We start from the raw sequence: 21,808 nt of genomic DNA on the forward strand, positions 1-21,808 counted from the left end.
CTGCGCTCTCCCCGATTTGCCACTTTGCGCAAGCGTACAGGCCCGGCAAGGCGTGAAACAACTGATGCGCAGTCGCAGAATACATCTGCGCGCTGAGAACTACAGCCAGAAAAAGCTAATGCGCCTGCGCAATGGCTCTGTCCCTGGACTGGAGACGTGTACTCTTTTTGCCCTATTTCCGCCTTCTGGTTGGTGACGCCCACAGTTGCTGTAGCAACGAGATAGTGTGGGAGGAAGGCGGGGAGAAGTTTTTCTGCGGACCGCGAGGGCTCTGGTCCTTTTTTTGTCCACCTGAGTCCTCAAAGATTGACTGTTCGGATCTGCTTTAAGGCAGTGTCTGGCGCTCCCGCGTTCAGAGCCCACTCGGCCCTAATTCTGTTAAGGGAGCTAACTGCGGATGCCTGTCCCAGATCATTAGAGCAAGACAAGTTGCCCCGCAGTGAGAACCCCCGCGGCCAGTCACTACGCAGGCACCAGCTTAGACCTCGTTCTTGGAAGAGGAAAGTGCGGGGCAGAGTAGGGAAGCTTGACCTCTACCAGGTCCTGAACTGGATTTGGGATCTACCAAAAAGCACGGTAGAACACTGCAGGTGTTCGTTCATTCAGCAGGCGCCTCCTTAGGCCCACGTTTTGCTAAATAGCCTTTAAAGAGCGTGAAAAGATTGCGGGGCGGGGGGCGCCACGGGGAGGAGGGTGTGGAGAAAGTCGATTAACGTGCGTAGGATATATGATCAAGTTTGGCAGCCTCCTACTCCACTGTAATATCCCAGGATGTCAACGCTGAAACGCCTTTAAGAGCATCATTGCCTAGTGCCTGGGTCAAACCCTACCGCCTTCAACTTATTCTGCAGAGAAAGCTGAAGGTTTGAGGTTTTAAATTTTAATAAGTGGTATTAACTATTTATATTTGGCGTTTTAACTTTTTTGAAAAATAAGGTCTACCTTCATTTCTGGCTTTTGCTACGCTTTTAGTTTCACATGAATCTGACTTTCCAGACCTAGTTCATCTCATTTGCAGCTACAAGTGGCACATAACCAGGTGCGTTTTCAGCTTACTAATAATTTGAGCTATCCTAGGTACTCAGTAAATTCCTATAATACAAGTGAACGACAACTTTCCTTCATTTTCACATTCTATTTGTGTTTAAGGTAGAACCAAATCAGCATCAACAAATGTACTGGTTATCAGTCGTAAGTGAAAGCTTGCTTAGTTCTAGAAAGAAAAGAAATAATCCATATCCTCAGAAAGCTTTACAACCTGTTTGAAAAGATATATTCATATTCACATCCACGGAGACTTGCACAGAACTTACCTTCAGTCTAAACTCTCTTATGTTGCTGCGGGGGAAAAAAATGGATAACCAGGCCAGTTCCTATTTCAATATAATAAGACAAGAGATGTCAGTTTCTCTGATAAGTTGAACCTTTCTCCTGGCCTCATCAGCAAGTAGAAGGGTAGCTTCCTCGCCAATATTCAACTTCACAGTTTAAAGGCTAGGCTGATGCTTTTCAATCATTTAGGAGCGGATTCCTTAGGGAGTTTCTATTCAATCAGCCAGACTCCTTCCAGTAGTCTCTCCCTTATGTTTTGTCTGCCTTTGATCCATGTCAACTGTCATCATTAGCAACTCCACAGGAACTCCCAAAAGAGAAAAGCAGAAGAGATAAAAAAACATAAATTCACTTACTGAATGCATCCTTTTCTGAGACCTGCAAAGCCAAACACCAATATAATGAACTAAAGCTTTCTGAACTACTTAAAACAGCAAGAGAGGTCTTGTTCTGTGTTCAGTTTATGACTCTGTAATCACTGAAACATTTTTTGACTGATCTGTCAATGGGAGATTGCTAATACTAGCGTTGGTTTCAATAGTTTCAACCAGCATATTAAAATATATAAAAAGTCATGTCCAGACAAGAGTGCAGGCTCTTGAGTCAGACAGTCCTGGGTTTGAACCTTGTTTCTGCTGTTTCCTAGTTATCTAATCCAGGACAAGTTAGTTAGTCTGACAGCCTCATTTTCCTTTTCTATAAAATGGAAATAACAGTACCTGGACCACTGTGTTGTTGACTGAAATAAAAACACACACCATGAGAGCTGTGAGTTTCAGTTTTGGGGGGTACTTATTGAAGACTATAGCCCAGGAGACAGCCTCTCAGCTCTGATGAACTGCTCCTAAGAGGTAAGGGAGGAAGTCAGCATGTATGTGATTTTGGAGAAGAGGAGTACATGCAATCAAGCACACGTCTCGGTAAAGGGTTACTGCTAGTCACAGGGCGCAGCTATCTTAGTTAATGAGTTTAGTGCTTTTCTAAATATGAGTAGACCCAAGAAATTGGATTCATAGAATTTTCTGCTGAAAATATCTACCTGAAGGCTTGTTCTGCCAGTTTTCCCAGAGCACAGAGTATCTCATTCCTGATCTCCATCCTCAACTCCTTTCAGGGTGTGTTGAAGGTCAGCGACCAGTGGCAAACAATTCAATCCTTTTAGATCCAGATGGCAGGGGTGACATTCTTTAGTTGGCAGGTTGAGGGATTAAATGAAATAATGTTAACATTAAGCACTTAATATGGTACTTGACACACAGTAAATGTTCAGTAAATATTTGCTCTTATTAACTATCATGAATCCTGGTAATTTCTATGCCTGCTTCCCCTATTTCTCTGAATAATTACAGGTTGGGCAAACCACAAATCCCCAATATTGGGGCATGCAAAATATTGGATACCAGAGGTACTTCAACTCAAGTGGCTCTCAGAGGGCAAATCAAACTTATAAGTTGAAGCTAAACTCAGTGTAGACCTGAGGCATTTTATTACTAAAACACAGTTGGAGAAGGAAAATTGTTTCTCTCTTCTCCTCTTAGGTTCATTGGCCCTGTAAATTAGAACTCATAAAAGACAGATTAACAAGAGAAAAATAAACAGAAGTTTATTAACATATGCATCACACATGCACATGGGAGTACTCAGTCATGAGTAACTCAGAAGGATGGTTAGAATTTGGGCTTATATAATGTTAAAAAGCAAAATTCGACTGAGTAAAATTTAAAGATCTTATTGGCTTTATTCAACAATTCATGAATTGGGCAGCATCCAACCAACAGAAAGGTGCTCTGAGGAGCTATGCAAAATAAGAGACTTCTATAGGCAGAAGGGAGAGGGAACAGGAAATTATACTAGATGAAAAAGCAGATTGTTTATGGCAAGGTTACTTTCCCTTAGGGGATGGCAGGGGTCTATCAGGCAGATGACCTAACTAGTACTGATTAAGCAATCTCTGATTGACTGGTTTAAGATTCCATTTCTGGAAGAGCCGAGACTATAATTAGCTTAGCACAAGTGACTCCATTTTGGGCCAGTTGTCTTGTTTTTGACAACATTATCTGAACAAAAAAAGCGATAAATTTTTAGAGAAGTCACAAGACAGGGGAAAAGAACTTTGAGTTTCTAGGACGGCAAGTTGTGAGAAGGGAAATATATGAAAATCAATGAAAAATAAGGGCTAGTTCATAAAGTTATGTAGATTCCTCCAGCGCCATCTCTTGGCTGATCTGGATCTAGAGGTCTTCTGTCCTTCCTGGTATAGGGTGAGGGGACACCTTTCTGTCCTGCTTTTAGGCAAATAGAGGGAAGGCAGAGGGCTTTTCCTGTGTTGCTTCTTCTCAATTGCCTTCAGCTCAAAGTAATCCTTATGCTAATGTGGCATATTTTGGGGTGGCATATTCTGCTACCCTTCAACATAAACATCATAAAACAATGGAAAAGTGGAGGAGCGAGAAGTTCCCCTTATAAGCAAAGGCAATGATTTTACAGTGCGCCTCTCTCCAGTAAGAAATGACACTCTATCAGAAGAAACACAAATCCTCCAAAGAAAAGGAAAATCTCTGCATGGGAAAGAAGAGTCTCTTTCTACTTCCTTTTCCTTATATTTTCACTTCTCCTTCAGATTCCTCCTTTTGCTTCTCTCTACTATTGCATGTAACAGCTCCATTTTTTAAACTTTTGTCCTAGTGTAGCAAAAAAAAAAAAAAAAAAAAAAAAAAAACCCTGACCTTGTATGATATTGTCCTAGTACAGCAACAAATAGCTTCAAAAAGCCCGTATCCCTTCATCCTAACATAACTGTCCTTGCAGGCCCCGGTGGAGTAGAACAACTTTACGGGCTCCTTTATCTGATTTCCTTTCCACCTAGTTTTTGAGAGTCCCATAAAGGGAACCCCTCAGCCTTGCTCCCTCCCTAGCACCCAAGAGAGAGTTTCCCATATTGTCCTTTCCAAGGGCTGAACACTCTCCATAACAGGGGCTGAAATCATCACTGCTTGAGCAACATTGTCCAGCAGAATTCTCTGTGATGATGAAAACGTCTCTGTGCTTTCCAATATGGTAGCCGCTAGACCTCAGTGGCTGTTGAACTCTTGAAATGTTGCTAATGTGACTAAGCAGCTTTAATTTTTATTAATTTAAAACTAAGTAGCCACGTATGGCTAGTGGCTATCATATTGGAGAGAACAACTGAAGAGCTGTTGCACTCAGTTCCTATGTTTAAGGGTCACGCACGTTACTTGTAGTTCATTCAAAAAGCAATGACACCCATTTGAAACCGAAGAATGATCTATCCCTGCCAGGCCTGACCTATCATGTTATCAGTCCCACCTACTTCTGGAATATTTAATGCGATTTACGGCACAGGAAAGATGGTTTGTCAAAGTTAGTTTCCATCCATAAAGACCATGTTAGTTCTTTAATCATTCGTAAAAATCACATCTGTTGGAGGTAGAAGAAAAATGTTTTCTTTCATGCTTGCACATAGTGTACCTTATCTTGAAGATAAGGACAAACAAGTATCTTATATTTCTCCCCAGAAGCCTGTCTAGAGCAGGAACTGAGAGTCTCCTCTACTCTATAATTCTAACAGACTCAACTCTGTTCTGAGATATCCCAGCTCTAGGGATGGAACCAAGCAGGACCCTGCGGGACCCTCCCTGGTACAAAAGCCTCTCTGTGTCTCCCATTTCTTGTTTGTAGAAAAAGGCTTTGGTCACCTAGGCCCTCCCTGAGTTCCAAAGAGCAGAGTCAACCAGTCACTAATTAGAGAGGTGAAGGAATACAGAAACAAAGCAAAAGCAATCAAGAAACAATAGTTCAGTGATAAAACAGAGCTCTAGTCCCACTTCAAGGGATATACCTAACAATCTGAGGCATATCTTTGAGTTGTTCTGCAGGAATTAAGCCCCCCCCCCCATCCAGGTGGAAGATGGTGACTACATGCTGAGCACAAACAGAGACCCCAGAAGGCTGATGATGAAGATTCCTGAAACACCACCCTGTTACCGCATCACCAACCAATCAGAAAGAAAGTCATGCCCCTTGCAACCCTCACCTCAGATGTTGCCTTTAAAAGCCCTTGCCTGAACGCCATCAGGGATTTTGGATCTTTTGAGCATGAGCTGCCCATATTCCCAGCTAGGCCCTGCAGTAACCACTCCACTTTCCTTCATCACAACCCAGTGTCAGTAAATTAGTTTTGCTGCATGGCAGGCTAACAGACCCAAGTTCAGTTTAGTAACAGGGCCACCTTAAGGGACCTATTAACTTTGGTTATAAAAGGCATTTCCCATACATTCTAGTTTTCTACTTCAAAGCAACCTCCACTATAGAGCTGGTTTGCCACACAGGGAAACAAAATACACATGCTTCTCTGCACGGCTTCAAGAGCTGAGGTCGGGAGAGATCTAATATCAATTCCATCCAGGTCGTCTTGGCCTCATAAAGTTCAACATCTTACAGTTTTTCAGAAAAGAGGAAGATTGTGTTGCCTATCTTGGAGTGATGGAGCCTGGAATTTTCTGTATGGTACAGTTCTCAAAAGGCCTCGACACTGTCGACCACAGAAAAATGCACAACCTAAAAGTTGAGAGTTAAGTTTTACTTGGAGACTTTACCGAGTACTAGGGTACCACAGCCCGAGAGACAGCCTGTCAGATAGCTCTGAGGAACTGCTCCTAAGGCAGAAGGGAAGAGCCTGGATATATAGGAGTTTTTGCTTAGATATTTATATCTATATAAAATATAGATATATATTTGACTATATATATAGTAGAATATGGAAAGATTACTGCCAATCACAACAGACATCTCAGGTTCATGATTTTAGTGCTTAGTGCTTTTCTGTCTATGGAAAGACGCAAAAGTCTGGAGCTCATCGAAATTATTCCTTAAATATGCATCTTAACCATCTAGGGCCAGGGAGAGGGCATAGCTCAGTGGTAGAGTGTGTGCTTAGCATGCACCAGATCCTGGGCTCTATCCCCAGTACCTCCATTTAAAAAAAAAAAAACAGGAAAAAAATAAAAACCATCTATGGCCCATATCCAGGGCACAGAATGTTTCCTGTTTCTCTCCATCCTGAATTCCCCTGGGGCACACCGCGGGGTGGGGATGCCCGGGTGACTGCAGTGATTAATGGCTTGATGGCAGGCAATGTTCATTGTTTAACAGAATGGCAGGCTATGTTCTTTGTTTACTGGAATGACGGCCAACATTCCCTTTCCCATAACACTTAGCATGTTATTTTATAGGTAAATGTTTACACACCTAAACCTCCTCACTGGACTTTTCATTCATTTCTTTATCCAATAAACACTGACTGTCCTAGGGGCTGGCAGCAAAGCTGAGAGCAAAACAAACAAGTCCTCCAGGAAACGGAAGCCCTAATAGAAAGAAACTAATAATAAATGAATACACAAATATACACAGTAATTTAAGATGGTGATAAGTGTTGAGAAAATAAAGGAAAGTAATAGAGTTATTGGAGGCCTCTTTTAGACCCTGAGTTCAGCAAAGATCTCAGAAAAAGGGAGGTTGGAGCTGAGCTCCAAATACAGTTTCCAGCTCTGGAAAAGGACAAATAGCCTGGGATGGCAGCAGATAGAAAGCCTGTGTTTCCCTTGAGCAGCCTGTCTCTTTCCTTTGGATATCAGTATTCTTAGTGCCTAACATAATGCTTGGCTTTAACAGGTATTCAGTAATAATGATGATGGTGGTGGTGGTGATGATAATAATAATAATAACTTTTGGCATAAACAAATGTACTAAATGTTTGAATTATCTTTGTTAACCCTTACAAGACAGAGGAAGAAAATTGAGAGATGCTAAGTAACTTACCCACGAGCACGCAGTGGATAAGCGGCAAAGGCAAAACTGAACTTCACCCAGAATTCTGACCCCAGAAATTATGCTTCTAATTAACCAATGAGTCTCCCTGAACTCCAGCCTGAAGTGCTTCATAAAAATGCAGCTTTTAGCATCAAGCCAAACCGCAGAGGTTTGGAAACCTGAATTTTTAACAAGCCCTCCAAATGATTGTTGGGCACTCAAAAGTTATGGACCACTCTGCTTTGTTGTAAGAACAAATGAGACAGACATAGAAAACAAACTTGTGATTACCAAGGAGGAAAAGTCAGGGAAGCAGTGGTTGGTGGAGGGATGGATTGGAAATTCAGGATTTGCAGATATTAATTACTATATATAAAATAGATAAACAACAAACTTCTACTGTATAGCACAGGGAATTATATTCAATACCTGTAATAGACTATAATGAAAAAGATATGAAAATGAATATATATATGTATAACTGAGTCACTATGCTGTAACCAGAAATTGACACAACATTGTAAGCCAACTATACTTCAATTTTTAAAAATTTAAATTAAAAAAAAATTGGCTCCTCTGCTGAGCAAGGTACTCAGGACCTGTGAGTTAGCCAACCACCACCCCCTCCAACCCCCAGCCCCAATTCCAGCTACCTAAAGCCAACCCAGTGTTGTAGTTTAGTCTTTCAACTGCCCCTCCTGGGGGGAAGGGAAACAGGAATTCTCCAAACTGATGGAGACTTAGGGATGAGCCAGCTTGTCCCTGGGAACCAGGCTGAGGCCAAAGACGTCCCCAGAGCAGAGGAATGCCCATCTTGGCATACGTAGTTTTGTTACGGAAACGACAGGCCAGCCAAGAAACAAGCACCACTCGGAGGGTTGGAGTACTCAGATGTATTAAGCCAGCGGGCTCAGAGGGGCTTCTGCTCCGAAGCTCTGAGCACCTCCAAGATGTGCACATGAGGTTTTATAGGGTAAAGTACAAGCTTGGGGTATTCGGCCAATAGGCATGGAACAGCTTTAGCAGCATCATTATCACAAAAGTGGAGGCAGGGAGGCAGCAAACCAACATTCCAAAGCCAGATATATACCTTTGAAAATCCAGCTGGCTAGCAAAAAAACATGAACAGCAAACCAACACTAATTAGCTTAGATTTACAAGTTAGTCCAGCAGAACTCAGATCACTATTCCGATACTTAGATTTGTGAGTTATCTTGTTAGCCCAGCCCAGCCTCTCCTTCACATTCCTAGACTTGTGAGTTATCTTGTTAGACCAGCCCAGCTTTTCGTTCACAGTTTAGGTTTAGGATTTCCAGATCAAATAGAGGATGCCCACTTACGTCCTGAATATTGCATGGGATATACTCATTATAAAAAAGTATTTGTTGTTTATCTGAAATTCAACTTTAACTAGGCGTCCTATTTTTTATTTGAGAAATCTGGCAATTTATTTGGGGCACAGGCTCCCAGGCCCTTTGTAGGTGCATTCAGCCAGTGGTAGTGTCTCCACAAACATCTTAAACATCTGATTAGAAGGAACACTTTGGGGGGTGGGGCTATAATAGGGAAGCGCAAAGAGTGTGTGGGAGCCTGCAGAGGTAGTTCTGTCACTTTTTAATTACCAGAGAAGGGAGGTTTGATGGAGCTCCTGTGAGGAACTCGGTAGTTTCAGTATTACTTATTTCCCTCAGTGTGACCAGGATGACTATCCTATTTTGTGAGGGTCTCGGAGACATCTCACTTGTCAGCGGCTCGAGCTGGCTTCTCCAGCCGGCTGGGATCAGAGTCCCAGCCTGCATCCTAGGGCCCTCCGCGGGCCCTGGCCACGCCCCACTTTGTTATCCGACCCTTTTCTGGGTCAGCTGGTGCTGGCGTCAGGCGGAGGGTTGGGCTGGCTCAGCTCGACCCGGCAGGGCTTGTTTACTATGGCTGATGATCTGGAGCAGCAGTGAGTTAATCCTGTCTCTTTCTCTCTCTCTGTCTCTCTCTGGGCCATGATCCTGGGACTGTCTGTGGCTGAGGAACAGTTTTAGACATCTTCCTGCCTTTCCTGTTTCAGGTCGGCCTCAGGGGGAAGGCTGGGGTTTGGGTGTGCTTGATGTGCTTTTGCCCAGAAGAGGCGGCGGCAGAGCCAGGGGAGCGACGTTAAGGCACTCTTGCCCGCAGCCCAGCGATTCTGACTTTCCACTTTAGTCCTCGCGATCGCTGCTCGCTCTTCTCCAGTCGCCGCGGGGATAGATTTAGTGATGATGTCTTAGATCCCCCGAAGCAAGCGCGTCGGACGCGGCTGCGGGGTAGCAGCCAGGACTTGCTCCAGGACGGGAGTCGGGGATGTAGGAAGAGCCTCGCTTAGCCCGACACGGAGTCGTGGGAAGCAGCGAGAGGGCCCCACCGCGCTGGGGCTGGTCCCGGGTAGTGGGCTTGCAAGTTTCTTTAACTCTCGCCCACCGAGACGCTTAGCCCCTGGCATTCCTAGCTGATAGTATTTAACCGTCATAACAATATCCTTAATGCTGAGTTTTTCACAATTAGAGCTTTTGGAGTTTGTTACCACCGTCTCAAGGACATCAAGTTTGGGATGCCACCTGTAGACGGTGTGACAAGCAGTTCACTGTCTAATAGGAGCCAGGAAAAGTTCCTTGGAGAATGACTCAGCTTCCAGCCAAGCCGTGGTTTCACCAGAACTGGGCCTTTCCAGGATCTCATGTTCCCCCTTTTCAGAGCTGCTTGCAAAACTAATTAATTTTATGACAATAATAGCTTCCTGGGCTGGAAGGAACTGCCCAGGAGAGTGGCGCTTTCTAAAATGATGCTTCCAAGAGGAAATTTACAAAAGCTCCAATGACATAGGGAAACAGAGGTTAGAGCTGGGAGAGATGCAGGTAGTTCAACTCCTTTTCACAAATGAAGAAAGCCAGTGCCCATAGAAGTTAGGAGACCTCAAGATCACAGAGGTCCAGAACAGAACCCTTTTTGCCTCACCACCACCGCCACCCCCACCCCCACCAACACCCCCCACCCCCACACACACACACCCATCAGGGTATAAGCACTCTAGAGGAAAGAGACCACCGCAGCCTGGTCAAGTTCATGGCTAAGTGGCTTCTCTACTCCTTGCCTCAATTCCTCACCCTAGCCCTCACCAGCCCCCTTCCCCTTCCCCATCCCCTTCCCCTTCCCCCCACCCCTGGACCAATGGTGTTGAGCAAAGAGTGTGCCAGGAGCTATTTCCAGTGCTTTCCCTGTAGCAATTTTGGTGGGAAGGCAAAGCTTTCCCTGAGAAGTATCTGCTGAGCAGCCCATGGTGCTATTCCTTGGGACATTTCTCCTGAGTGTTGCTTTGGGCAGATACAAGGCAATGTGGGGCCCAGATGGCATGATCTGACTTGTCACAGTCTCTGTGGGCTGGAAAGAAAGTTTGTCTCTTAAGACCAGCGACGTTCTGTGATCTTGGTGCCTGTGCATCAAGCTTCTAAGGAATTGGATTATTCAAAGGGTTTTGAGTCTCCATAGGACAGGATTGATTAAGACTGACAATTCTCATCTGACCAAAGCCATTGATGGACCAGCTGCCACCTCAGTATTTCTTTCAAACCTCAGTCTTTGAGATGCGCTACTTGCAAAACCCTGGGACTGTAGGCAGCTTATGGTTTAGCTGAGGGAAAAGAACATTGATTGATTGGGAGTTTATCTTGTGTGAGACATTATTCTGCACATTAATTCATTTGATCTTTATAACAGCCCTGTGAGGTAGACACTATTATTACCTCCCTTTTAAAGATGAGGAAATTCTGACAGACAGACTAAATAATGTGTCCAAAGGTACGTTGCTGGTGAGTGGCAGTGTCCCGATTAGAACTCTGGCCTCTGACTTTAGGTCACACCTCCTTTCAGAAAACAGACAAGTATAGCTCAGTGGTAGAGTGGGTGCTTAGCATACAAGAGGTCCTGGGTTCAATCCGCAGTACTTCCATTAAAAAAAGATAAAGTGGTTAATTCTTTTAAAGGGGAGTGTAGGTATAGCTCAGTGATAAAGTGCTTGCTTAGCATGCACGAGGTCCTGGGTTCAATCCTCAGTTTCTCCATTTAAAAAAAAAGCTCTCCAGAAAACAGACAAGTAAGAAAATGTGGTTGTCTAGTATGAGTATTTGTGTACGGTCTTGAAAAGCTGAAGCTGGAACATTCAGAGGGAAGTAAGGAGAAACCCAAATTTGAGATCCAGGTTCTAGCTTTGCTTCTTTTTCTAACTAACTGTATGACCTCTTTGGGCATCACTTTGCTCACCTGTAAAATAAAGAGGCTGGACTAGATTTCTAAGGAACCTTCCTAACCCAAAATTCTGCAGTTCAAATGATGTATCGGGTTGCCCAGTGTGTGCCGGGGGGTGGGGGGGGGGGTTGGTAATAGTTCCCCTCGTTCCCCTCAGAATGCCCCTGCTGGACTCTGCCGTCTCCAGGCTCATCCTGTAGCTGGTAATGTCCATCCTGTAATCCGCTTCATCGAGGCAGAGTTCAAGAAAATAGAAATATCATATAAAAGCTCATTCACTAAGCATCTGTTTCGTCCCGGGTACCTTATGAGATCCCTTACATCATCTAGATGCTCAAAGACAGGTTATTTAACAGGGCAAAGCCATTCTGTTCATAAATGATATTACTGAGACTCAGATCCAGGGTTTATTTACTAATTCCAAAACTGGTACTTTCAACCTCTACCCTGCAGTGACTTAAAGTCCCCTGGGTATAAAGTAGAGAGCAAGATAGGTTATTTCATCTGCCTTACTGCACGCCTTTGGAGGTGTGGACATATGTGAACTTTCTACTCATTTTATAATGTGGAAAACAAGGACACAGGCAACTTGCATCCTGTCAGTGAATCACAGCAGGACTTGAACCCAGACCCCCCTCCTTCCACGCCCTGCCTATCCCATCATGTCATTCAAAGCTGGACTGATTGCTTACCTGAGAGCCCAACTGGGCACTGACACAGTGCTCTGTACTTCCAGTGGCTTGGAAGAGGGCACACACAAACCCTGGTGCCCTGCCAGGAGGGCAGGTGGCATGGAAATTTGCCCTGCCCTAAAGGAACATACAGTCCTAGAGATGGCAAAGGGTAAATGAAACATTAGTTAAAAGTTGGTTTTTTTCCCCCTTGTAACCTCCTTGAACATTATAATAACCAGTAACAAAGGAAGCTGTAAAGCTCAAATGAGATAAAAATGTGAAAGGGCTCTGTAAACTGTGAGTGCTGTGCACATGGCGTTCTGAGTATCTGTTAAAACAAAGGGTATGTTGTTGTTAAGAACCATTTACCAGAGAAGAGTAACAGTCTATCTGGCAGTCGGGGAGTTGCTAACTGCCACAGTGGCAGGTCTCAGGAGCCTGGGAAACACCCTGCTCCCTGATAACTCTTTGGTGACTGCCAGAGTGGCTGAGAGCATCAGTGCTTCCAACGTTGCCACTGAGGGTGTCTGTGTCTCCTTGTCCCAGGCCTCAAGGCTGGCTGAGCAGCTGGCTGCCCACTTGGCGCCCTACATCCATGTCTCAGCTGAAGAATGTGGAAGCGAGGATCCTCCAGTGTAAGTAGAAGGGACAGTTTGTCCCACCTCCCTCAGGAGGCCCAGGATACAGCATCTTCCCAGAGCCTGGCACGCTGAGCCCACAGACTCCTGATGAACAAGGCTCGCGGTGGGAGGAAGGGATGTCCATGTTTGGAGGGACGAGATATCACACTTTCCGTGATAGTGGTTCCTTGATGTCTCCTTCCCTGTCCATCATGCTGGCCTCTACCGCATCCCACAACTTCATCTCAAACCCTGTACCAACTATTAACACCCAACACATATCAATATACGCATTCTCTCCTTCCCTTCTCCTTCTCCAATTCCTCTCTTTTGCCATCTCTCCCTCTCGCATCAAACACGCAAGCACTTCTTAGATTTACCATATTCCTACCCAAGGACCAGCAGTCCTATATTCTCTAGTATTATTATTCCTTGTGTCCTACCCAGTAGGCCCCACCACTTACCTGGTGACCACAGTAGATGGAGATCCCCTCAGACCAGCTCTGGGCAGTGATCTGCGGGGGCAGGGCAGCCCATCAGCCTCAGTAGCCACTGACTCCAACAAGTCCGCTGGGCCACATCTCCCCATATTTCTCACATGACCTCCCCCACCACTGCCCCAGCCATGGCTACCCTCTCTTTTATGGGCCTGGTAAGTACAGCCACAGAACAGTCACAGCTTTCAAGCCTGTGTCTGGGATCCAGGTGACTTCCCCCAGGCAGCTTAGTCATATGACTGCCTTCAGACCAGCAGAGCTAGCACCGCCCACCTTGATCTGTCCCTAAGAGGAATAAGCCCATGACTCAGGCCACACCCAACACCTCCTCCATCGGACTCAGCTCCGATTAGAAGCTACCCTTCCAGATTCCCTCAGTGAGGGCACCCATCGGTCAAGCCCCAAGCACACATAGGTTCAAGAGTGATGGATGCCGGAGCTCTGTAGGGTCAGTCAGGTCACTGCCGCCCTGGACCCAAAGGGAGCCAACCAGATAGCCTCATGGAATAAGATGGCCCCTCTTAATACCTACAGAGTAGACAGTCTGCAAATTGTACTTGGAGTTGAACGCTTAGGGCGTATGGTCAGAAAGTTGTGGAAGGAAAGGCGAGGGAGGTTAGGAAGGGTTTGGAAACAGAGAGAGCTGAAAAGGGGAGTCCAGGCAAAAAGATCATACTGTCAGCGCGCGGTCTTACCGCTTTGCCCTGGACCCCCTCTCCCCAGGCCTCCAGAACAAGTTCCTGGCCCGATATGTGTCCCTCCCGAACCAGAACAAGATCTGGACGGTGACGGTGAGCCCCGAGCTCCAGGACCGCACCCCGCTGGTGATGGTGCACGGCTTCGGGGGCGGCGTGGGCCTCTGGATCCTCAACATGGATTCACTGAGCGCCCGCCGCACGCTGCACACCTTCGATCTGCTGGGCTTCGGGCGGAGCTCGAGGCCGACGTTCCCCAGGGACCCAGAGGGGGCCGAGGACGAGTTTGTGACCTCAATAGAGACGTGGCGGGAGACCATGGGGATCCCCACTATGATCCTCCTGGGGCACAGTCTGGGAGGCTTCCTGGCCACCTCCTACTCGATCAAGTACCCTGACAGGTAAGGAGGAGCCACCCTCTAAATCAGGACCTGACTCCTCACCTTACTGGGAATCTTCCAGCATTTCCAGTAGGTCTCCTCTGCCTAGGCCATCGAAGGGCTGTGGTACCTTCATGCAAGGATGACTTGTCTTCTCCTTTTTCCTCCTTTAGAGTTAAACACCTCATTCTGGTGGATCCGTGGGGCTTTCCCCTCCGACCAACCGACCCCAGTGAGATCCGGGCACCCCCGACCTGGGTCAAGGCTGTGGCCTCTGTGCTAGGGCGCTCCAATCCACTGGCTGTTCTTCGAGTAGCTGGGCCCTGGGGTGAGTAGCTGGCAGATGAACAAACGGTCTCAAACCACAGCATCTGGACTCTCACCATCTCCATTTATTCATGAAAAGTGGGAAGAGGCCTAGCATTGTTACTTAAAACTGTTCGTCTGGACCAGATGTCTTAGTCTTCAGTTTCAGAAGGTTCTTTTTTTAACTTTTAAAGCTTTCCTATGCCAGGGACAGATGGGGTAGAATTTCTACTCTGAGCCTTGGCTAGACCCCCTGGTGCGAGAGAAAGGGGCCATGGGGTGACTTCCTCTGCTGAGTTTTTACGCTACACATGTGAGTTTATGGCAGCCTCTTGGTGTTTCAGCGTGGTAACCACCACTGGATTCCAGCTCTGCAGCTCACCCAGCTCCTGCAGCTGGGAGAGGCCAGAACCAGAGCCTCTAGCATAACCCACAGTGGCAGGCAAGCCCCTTTAAACCAGGCCCAGCCCCCGTCAGACACCACATCTTCATAACTGGTAGCTGTCAGCAAATCTTATAGGTGACGGAAAGGAAGGGGGAGGGAACCAGCCAGAGTAAGTAGAATCAGTCAGCCCCCACCTTCTGATCTCATGCTGCCAGCACCCTTCCTTTCTGGGGAGCTTTTGACTCTGATGAAGTGAAAAGCATTTTCCCTTTATGGAGAAAATGGGTGACCTTCTATCCTGCCCTGATGTCTTATGTATACACAGTAATGTTCAACAGCCAGTTATTATGAGTTAATTGTTAATGGGTGAATCAGAATCGTCTCTCTAGACCTTCAAGAGACACAGAATGGCTCTGGATAAAAGAGAAAAATGAGCAGAGCAGAAGGTAAGAGTTTGGGGAGAAAGGAAGGAAATCAAGAGACACAGCTGCCAAGGACAGTAAAGGGGCAGAGAGGGCTGACCCTCCGAGGGTTCCCAGCACTGTGGACTCCAGCAGGCTTTCTAGAATCCTTTTCCAGGGAGAACCCTGGCTCTAACCACTCTCCCCAGTTCTGGACTTACCTCTGGCCAGGTTTGTGCATGGACATCAGAGCTAGTTTGGCTGGCGCAGTTGGCTGGCAGCCACAGAGGAGGGCCAAGGCCTGGGGATCCTGGCTGTGCCTCCTCTAGCCCCTTGCTTCTCACGCAGAGAGAGCAGACCAGGGAGAGAGAGAGGTCAGGAGTTGACAGTGAGACTGAATTTTTGCAGCCTGTTTCAGATGCCCTACTTCTTATGTATGCACTATATAAAGAAAGGTGAAGGGAACAGATTGCTCCAAAACTGTGTCCCGAGTCTGAGATGCCAGGGTTAGGTTTACCTCTTCACTCGTATTCTATTACAGCCCTCTGAACGTGAGAGGGCTCTTGGGAGGTGATCTGGTTTCATCCACTACCTTCAGAAGATTAAAAGGTCATAAAGGGTCTCAGAGAGAAAGAGAACAAAGCTCAGACTGTAAAAGAAAAGCATCTCAACCATGGCCTCTTGTGGGGCCAGTGACCTTTGGAGGAAAAGATCTTGGGACTTCACTGAGCTGAAAATAATCTGGTTCTCAGTGCCATTAGATGGTCTAAATGCTTTGGTAACCAACTGACTCTCATGTAGTCACCTAGAGCTTCCCCAAAGACTCGCCACTGTAATGTTAAATGTACGAAGCAAACAAACCCTTAGGAGAAATGATGTTTGGTTCAAGTTGTTAAAACACGCACAGGCAGGAGCCTTTCCTCCCCATCCAAACTGGCCCCTCCGCGTTCTGTCCCGTCCCAGGGCCCGGCCTGGTGCAACGGTTCCGACCGGACTTCAAGCGCAAGTTTGCAGACTTCTTTGAAGATGACACTATATCGGAGTACATCTACCACTGCAATGCACAGAACCCCAGGTGAGGGCAGCTGCCAGGGCCGGCTTGGGCTTCCATGGGTTTGGAGCTATAACTTCAGCTGCTGGAAAACTCTGGGACTGTCCCAGGATCATTCTGTGCTGTATTTCTTCTTCCACAGAGCTCCCGTTCAGTCAGGGGAACAGAGGCTTTAGCAGGCTTGATTATTTCCAGAGACTTCCCCAGGGGTAGACACAAAGGGATGGAGAAGATAATAGATTAATTAAACACGCCACTGTCTCGAGAGGAAGACCTTTACTCCTCCCTAGAGATGGGCAGTTAGCCTGATAGGCAAGAGTCTAGAAAACATTTGCAAAGATCTTTTTTTTTTTAACTGAAAAAGTGATATGAACATGGTATTTTTATAAAGGCAGAAGAAAGAAGTCTTCTTCTGTCCCAGACCTGTAATTCCCAAATTTTCTTGTTATTTTCTGTCTGATATACCACGTGACATTGCTTCAGGGAACCTCCTTGCATATCTTCCTTTGCACACATGGCTGTATCTCTAGCCTACATTCCTACTAATAGAACTGCTGATGGGAAGAGTGTGCATTTTAAAATTTAATTAGGTGCACCTTGAAATGTTACTGTTGGGACCGGAATGCCTTGCCTGTCTTTTGGAGATTTAGGGATGTCCCCGGAATCTTGAGCTCAATTCACATCTGTGCCTATTCAGACAACAGGCCTGTGCGGCCTGCTGATCTACAGTCTTGACAGCTGCCAGCCAGGGCAGAGTCAGGGAGGTAATCTTCCCCTCGGGCCGTGCCCTGTAAGTGGCTTGATAACCGTGAGGCACCACCCCCGTGGAGGCCTCACCACAAGCCACTGGGAAGCGTCTCAGGGGAGCCAAGGTCACTGGGAGCAGCAGCACTGCCCTGCCTCACTTCAGACTGGTTCAGCCCGAAGCTGTGAAGCAGCTGGGGTTTTGCATTCCAGCCGTACTGTCTGAGCACTAGCCTCAAACCCAGACAGCTTTTGGGCAGGGTGGGAACTGTCCATCCAACATTCCTCAGGAGCTCTGCTGATTGAAGGGCCCTGCTTAAGTGGCAGTATAGAAACTCAGCTCAAGCGTCAAGTCAGGTAGCCCCCTGCTTCCTGCTCTCCCTCCCACCGCTCAGCCCCCCTGGGCTCGGTGCCACTCTCGTACCCATCTGAGGCCCCGCAGGCCCAACTCCAGCTCTTTCCCCAGAGCATTCCCCAGGCCCAGACCTAGTTCTGTATAATAAATAGCCTCCCAATCTAAGCCACAGAATATGTAATCATGCAACTCACTCATGCCCTAGAGGAAGCAGAGATGACGTCAGTGATGACCAGTCCCTTCCCCCAAACACCATCACTCAATTTTATAGGCCCCTGTGTGTATCTAAGTTGTGACCCTGATGAGTGCATGATAACTCTTACCATTTTCTTGGAAAACATATAATTTGGCCAAAGAAAAATATTGGGGGGTGGGGGGTACCTACTTCACTTCACCTAAACTTAGGGGCTTTGTACATATTTCATTTTCCTCACAATGACCTAACAAACTGGGTAAAATTCCTCTCCAGTTGTAGGTGAGAAACTTAATCATGTGTTCTGGTTACATGACTTGCTAAGACAGTATAGCCAGGATTTGAATTCATGTCTCTCTGACTCCAGAGTCCATGATTTTCCCACCATGTTGCAATGTCTTAAGAAAGAACTCTGTTTCTGGTGGCAGAAATCAGGCTCCCCTTCATCTCAGGGGTGTAAAGGAGACTGGGGGTGTTATAGCCTGAACAGGCGGAGCCTGATGGGCAGCAGTCTCCCCAACCTCTCCCGCTTCCCACAAAAGCTACAGAGCAGCCTGGACAGCTGGCTTCCGCCCCAGCCTCGCAGACCCTTTGTGACATGTCCTCAGGTAGCTCTCCCTAAGGACATGGCCAGGGAGCAGAGTAGGTTAGATCAGCCATCATTGCATCTCACGCAGCACAAACTGATGTTCCCCCCGGGTCCTCACAAGGCTGACATTTCATTCCAGAGTCTCCTTAGCGTTTGCTCTTCAGAGTCCACCTCAAGGGAACTCGGCCCTCTCCTCCAGCCCCAGCGGGCCAAGTCCCCAGTCTGTTCTCCTAGCACTCCACCACCCCCTCCTCATTCTTGGGAAACTTGAAGTTAAATAGTTAAGCGTACAATTAATTATTTAATGCCTAAAGCATGAGGAAAATGTGAGCTCCAGGAGGGCAAGCACCGCATCCATCTTGTTCCTGATGTCCCGGCCCACAGCTCAGGGATGACACAAACATTTGCTGAATAAATCGTAACCCATTACACTCTTGGACAATTCTCAGTGCCCTGGGGTTTTCACAAGCATGTCTCTTCTAACTCTTCTGGGATAGAAACCTCTGGACAGTCGGTCCTCTCTCTTAATCTTACCAGTATTTAATAAGCCCAGGGCTGGTCTCCGAGAGGAACACAAAGATGACAAAGATTCTGCCCCAGCCTCCAAAGAGACTCACAAGTTGACATTTTCTGCTGCAGCATTTACTCTCTTCACTGCCTCACCCTGTTTTGCTTCTTCAGTGGGGAGACGGCATTCAAAGCCATGATGGAGTCCTTCGGCTGGGCCCGGCGCCCCATGTTAGAGCGAATTCACTTGATTCGAAAAGATGTGCCCATCACCATGATCTATGGGGCCAACACCTGGATAGACACCAGCACGGGGAAGAAGGTGAAGCTGCAGCGGCCGGATTCCTACGTCCGAGACATGGTATGTTGGCCCTGGAGGAGCAGGACTGAGGACTCAGTGGGGATGAGAGTCAGGGTAGAGAAGGGTGACGGGAAGGTCAGGGGAAAAGACGAGTGGACCAGTTGAGATACAGCAGTGGGTTTGAATGGGTTGGCTCTCTGTAATATCATAATTAGGAACTTCTCACTTCTGTGTAGCTCAATTCAGCTAAAAGGCAGGTTTCTGTCCAGTAGCCAGGCACAGACACTACGCGGCCTGTCCAGCCCCCTGCAATTCCTACCCAAGACCAGAGCCGGGAGCAGTAGAGCCAACAGCAGAGACTGCCATGAAGCCTTCCCGCTGTGCTCCTTCCCCTCCTTTTTCTTACCCTCTCCATCCTCACTTGCTATTGAGCGTGTTTCATGAGGCTGTGCCCTAGAGCCCTGGTTTAGCAGACCTGTGGATGACATGAGCAGGTCTGTGGTAGGGCTGGCGTGGAAGGGAAGATACAATCAGGGGCCATAGGAGAAGTGGGATGGGATACTGGGCTTCACCGGCTCCCACAGGAAAGCACCCAGTTCTAGGGACCATTGTTTTAGATAAAGTGCTCATGGGCGATGGGCAAGTAGGTTTAAGGGGAACAGCAATAGCATGACAGCTTTCTAGTGCCTGGAATAAAGGGCCATCCCACCCCTGGCGGGGTCCTCCCTCCGCAGGAGATCGAGGGTGCCTCGCACCACGTGTATGCAGACCAGCCGCACATCTTCAACGCTGTGGTGGAGGAGATCTGCAACTCGGTTGATTGAGCCGCTCTCCCAAGAGGACAAGGAGAAAGCCAGGGAGTTGCTCTCACCTTCCTGTCTCCTTACTTACCCCTCTGTCCTTTCCTCACCAACTAACATGTGCCAGCCAGGCAGAGTCTCAGGCTGTCCCCCAGGCAGGACCACAGAAGAGCACTCCTGATCATGCGCTAAGGGCTGGAGGCAAAAGCCACAAGAGGCCTTGAGCTCCCCACCCCGGGTAAGAACATAAAGGGTTGCAGAGTGCCACCCCCTTCTCCCCATGCCAAGTGTCACCCAGGTGGCTGTGAAGGGAGCGCAGCAAGCCACATCTGCCCTGTGCCAAAGGGAGGGTGGCCTCTTTCGTGGGCAAAGGAGAGGCTCTCTGCAGCATTTCCCAGCTCCGGAGTGTCTGTGAGGGTAGATTCCATGCAAGAACATTATCCTCCTCCATCACCCCCGGCCCCCGTCCCATGCCAGTCTGTCCAGGGTCTGGTTGGGACCGGTTCCCACGTAACCACCAAGAGCAGGTCCTGGAGCTCCCTTGACCTGTAGGCTCCTCCCATGACGCAAGAGGCCATATCCAAAGCTCTCATTCATGGATGAGGAACAGGGCAGGGCATGGCTGGTCCATGGTGAAACAGCTCTGTTCTGGGAGAGCTGGGGCGAGCACCTGGGTCTGCTGAGAGCCAGGATTCGTGGCAGCCTCCATTTGCTGGGCTTTGAGGCAGGCACCATTGCCATGGGGCTGATCCTGGTCCTGGTCCAACCCTGCCCCACATTCCAGCCTCACTGAACAGGAGTGCTGTTTGCCTGCCCTGTGTCTCAGCCCTGGCTGCTTAAGGTGGGGACACTCAAGTGCTTCCTTCCCTGCCCCCTTTCCCTCCTAATAGGAGGCCTCTGGCCTCCCTCTGTGCCTTGGGCCCTAACGCCCTGTCTGTAGTATACAGTAAGGTGGCTGCCGGTGGAGAGACGGGAAGGGCCCTTCAGCCCCGGGCCAAGTCTAGATCCGCATTCTCTCTGGTGTCTGCAGGGTTTTCCCAACCGCCCTCAGAGCGGAGGCGCCCGTGAGCCTCTGCCCAGCGTCCAGTGGGGAGCCTCCGGTCAGCAGTTCCCTGTCCTCATCAACCACAGGATGATTCTCATTGCCTGGCCCTCCATCCCTGCCACCTGTCCCCCAGGTCTCCAGCTCATCCCGCCTCCGACCTACCTGTCACTCTTTCCCAGGGGCTGGTTCCAGGTGCTGCTCTGAGGTTCTGGGCAGTAGGCTGGGCCTGGCCCTAGAATCAGGGCAGTTCCTGCCTACTCCTTCACTTTTGTAAAGCCAACCCTTTCACCAGAATAGTGTTAACTCCTGGTGCTTTGTACTACTGGTCCAGCTGCCTTGGGCTCCTTTTCTATATTAATAAAGAAATGAGTAAAAAACTGCTGACGGTGATGTTTAATATTCTCTGACAAAAAAGCTGAGGGTGGTGCTGAATTCACAATGGCTCCTGTGATGCCTGCATCAGAGCAGGGGCCCCTGAGAGGGACCTGCTCACATGCCACTCCCTCTCCCTTTCAGTGAAGCATCTGCCCTCTGGACCCAGCCCGGACTCCTGGTCAGCACAGCCCATCTCAGCCAGCCCCCTGAGAGGATGGATGAGGAGTGGATGGGCCGAGCCCCAGCTCACAGGAGGAGAATTAGGCTGAACTAGGTGCTCCCTGTGGTCTCTTAAATAGGCCCATTATCCAAGTTCATGTGGGCCTACACCTGGTCTGTTCTCACTGCTTCACATCCTCAGCCTCAGCTGAGATGTTCCTTATGCAGGGAAGCTTTCCCTTGATCCCCCAAACTAGCCTTGCACCCCCTCTTTTGTGTCTCCGTGGTGCACTCGACTGCA

General features: G+C 47.9%; 1 protein-coding gene across 6 annotated transcripts; it reads left to right on the forward strand.

Moving 5' to 3' along the window:
• Positions 1-8,980: 8,980 nt before the first annotated feature.
• Positions 8,981-21,808, forward strand: ABHD4 (abhydrolase domain containing 4, N-acyl phospholipase B). Of its 6 annotated transcripts, none has more exons than XR_010380905.1 (8): positions 8,981-9,109; positions 12,651-12,739; positions 13,945-14,317; positions 14,470-14,624; positions 16,352-16,463; positions 19,002-19,188; positions 19,863-20,166; positions 21,490-21,808. XR_010380905.1 is itself a non-coding variant. In XM_010989411.3 (7 exons), exons 1-7 carry the CDS (start codon positions 9,087-9,089, stop codon positions 19,950-19,952), a joined length of 1,029 nt encoding a protein of 342 aa, XP_010987713.1. In that variant the 5' UTR covers positions 8,981-9,086; the 3' UTR covers positions 19,953-21,354. The 6 variants fall into 6 exon arrangements, 4 of the variants coding, with proteins under 4 accessions (XP_010987713.1, XP_031308584.1, XP_010987714.1 ...); XR_837884.3 differs by lacking the exon at positions 21,490-21,808 and adding an exon at positions 20,959-21,354; XM_010989411.3 differs by lacking the exon at positions 21,490-21,808 and having other exon boundaries at positions 19,863-21,354.

Source organism: Camelus dromedarius, chromosome 5 (genome assembly GCF_036321535.1).
Source record: "Camelus dromedarius isolate mCamDro1 chromosome 5, mCamDro1.pat, whole genome shotgun sequence".
NCBI lineage: Eukaryota > Metazoa > Chordata > Mammalia > Artiodactyla > Camelidae > Camelus > Camelus dromedarius.

Bases quoted from the DNA above. Each gene is read 5' to 3' on its own strand.
- ABHD4 (XM_010989411.3), top strand. From the start codon at position 9,087: ATGGCTGATGATCTGGAGCAGCA. The intron at 14,318-14,469 runs GTAAGGAGGAGC...TTCCTCCTTTAG, and splicing joins TCGATCAAGTACCCTGACAG to AGTTAAACACCTCATTCTGG. The intron at 19,189-19,862 runs GTATGTTGGCCC...CTCCCTCCGCAG, and splicing joins ATTCCTACGTCCGAGACATG to GAGATCGAGGGTGCCTCGCA.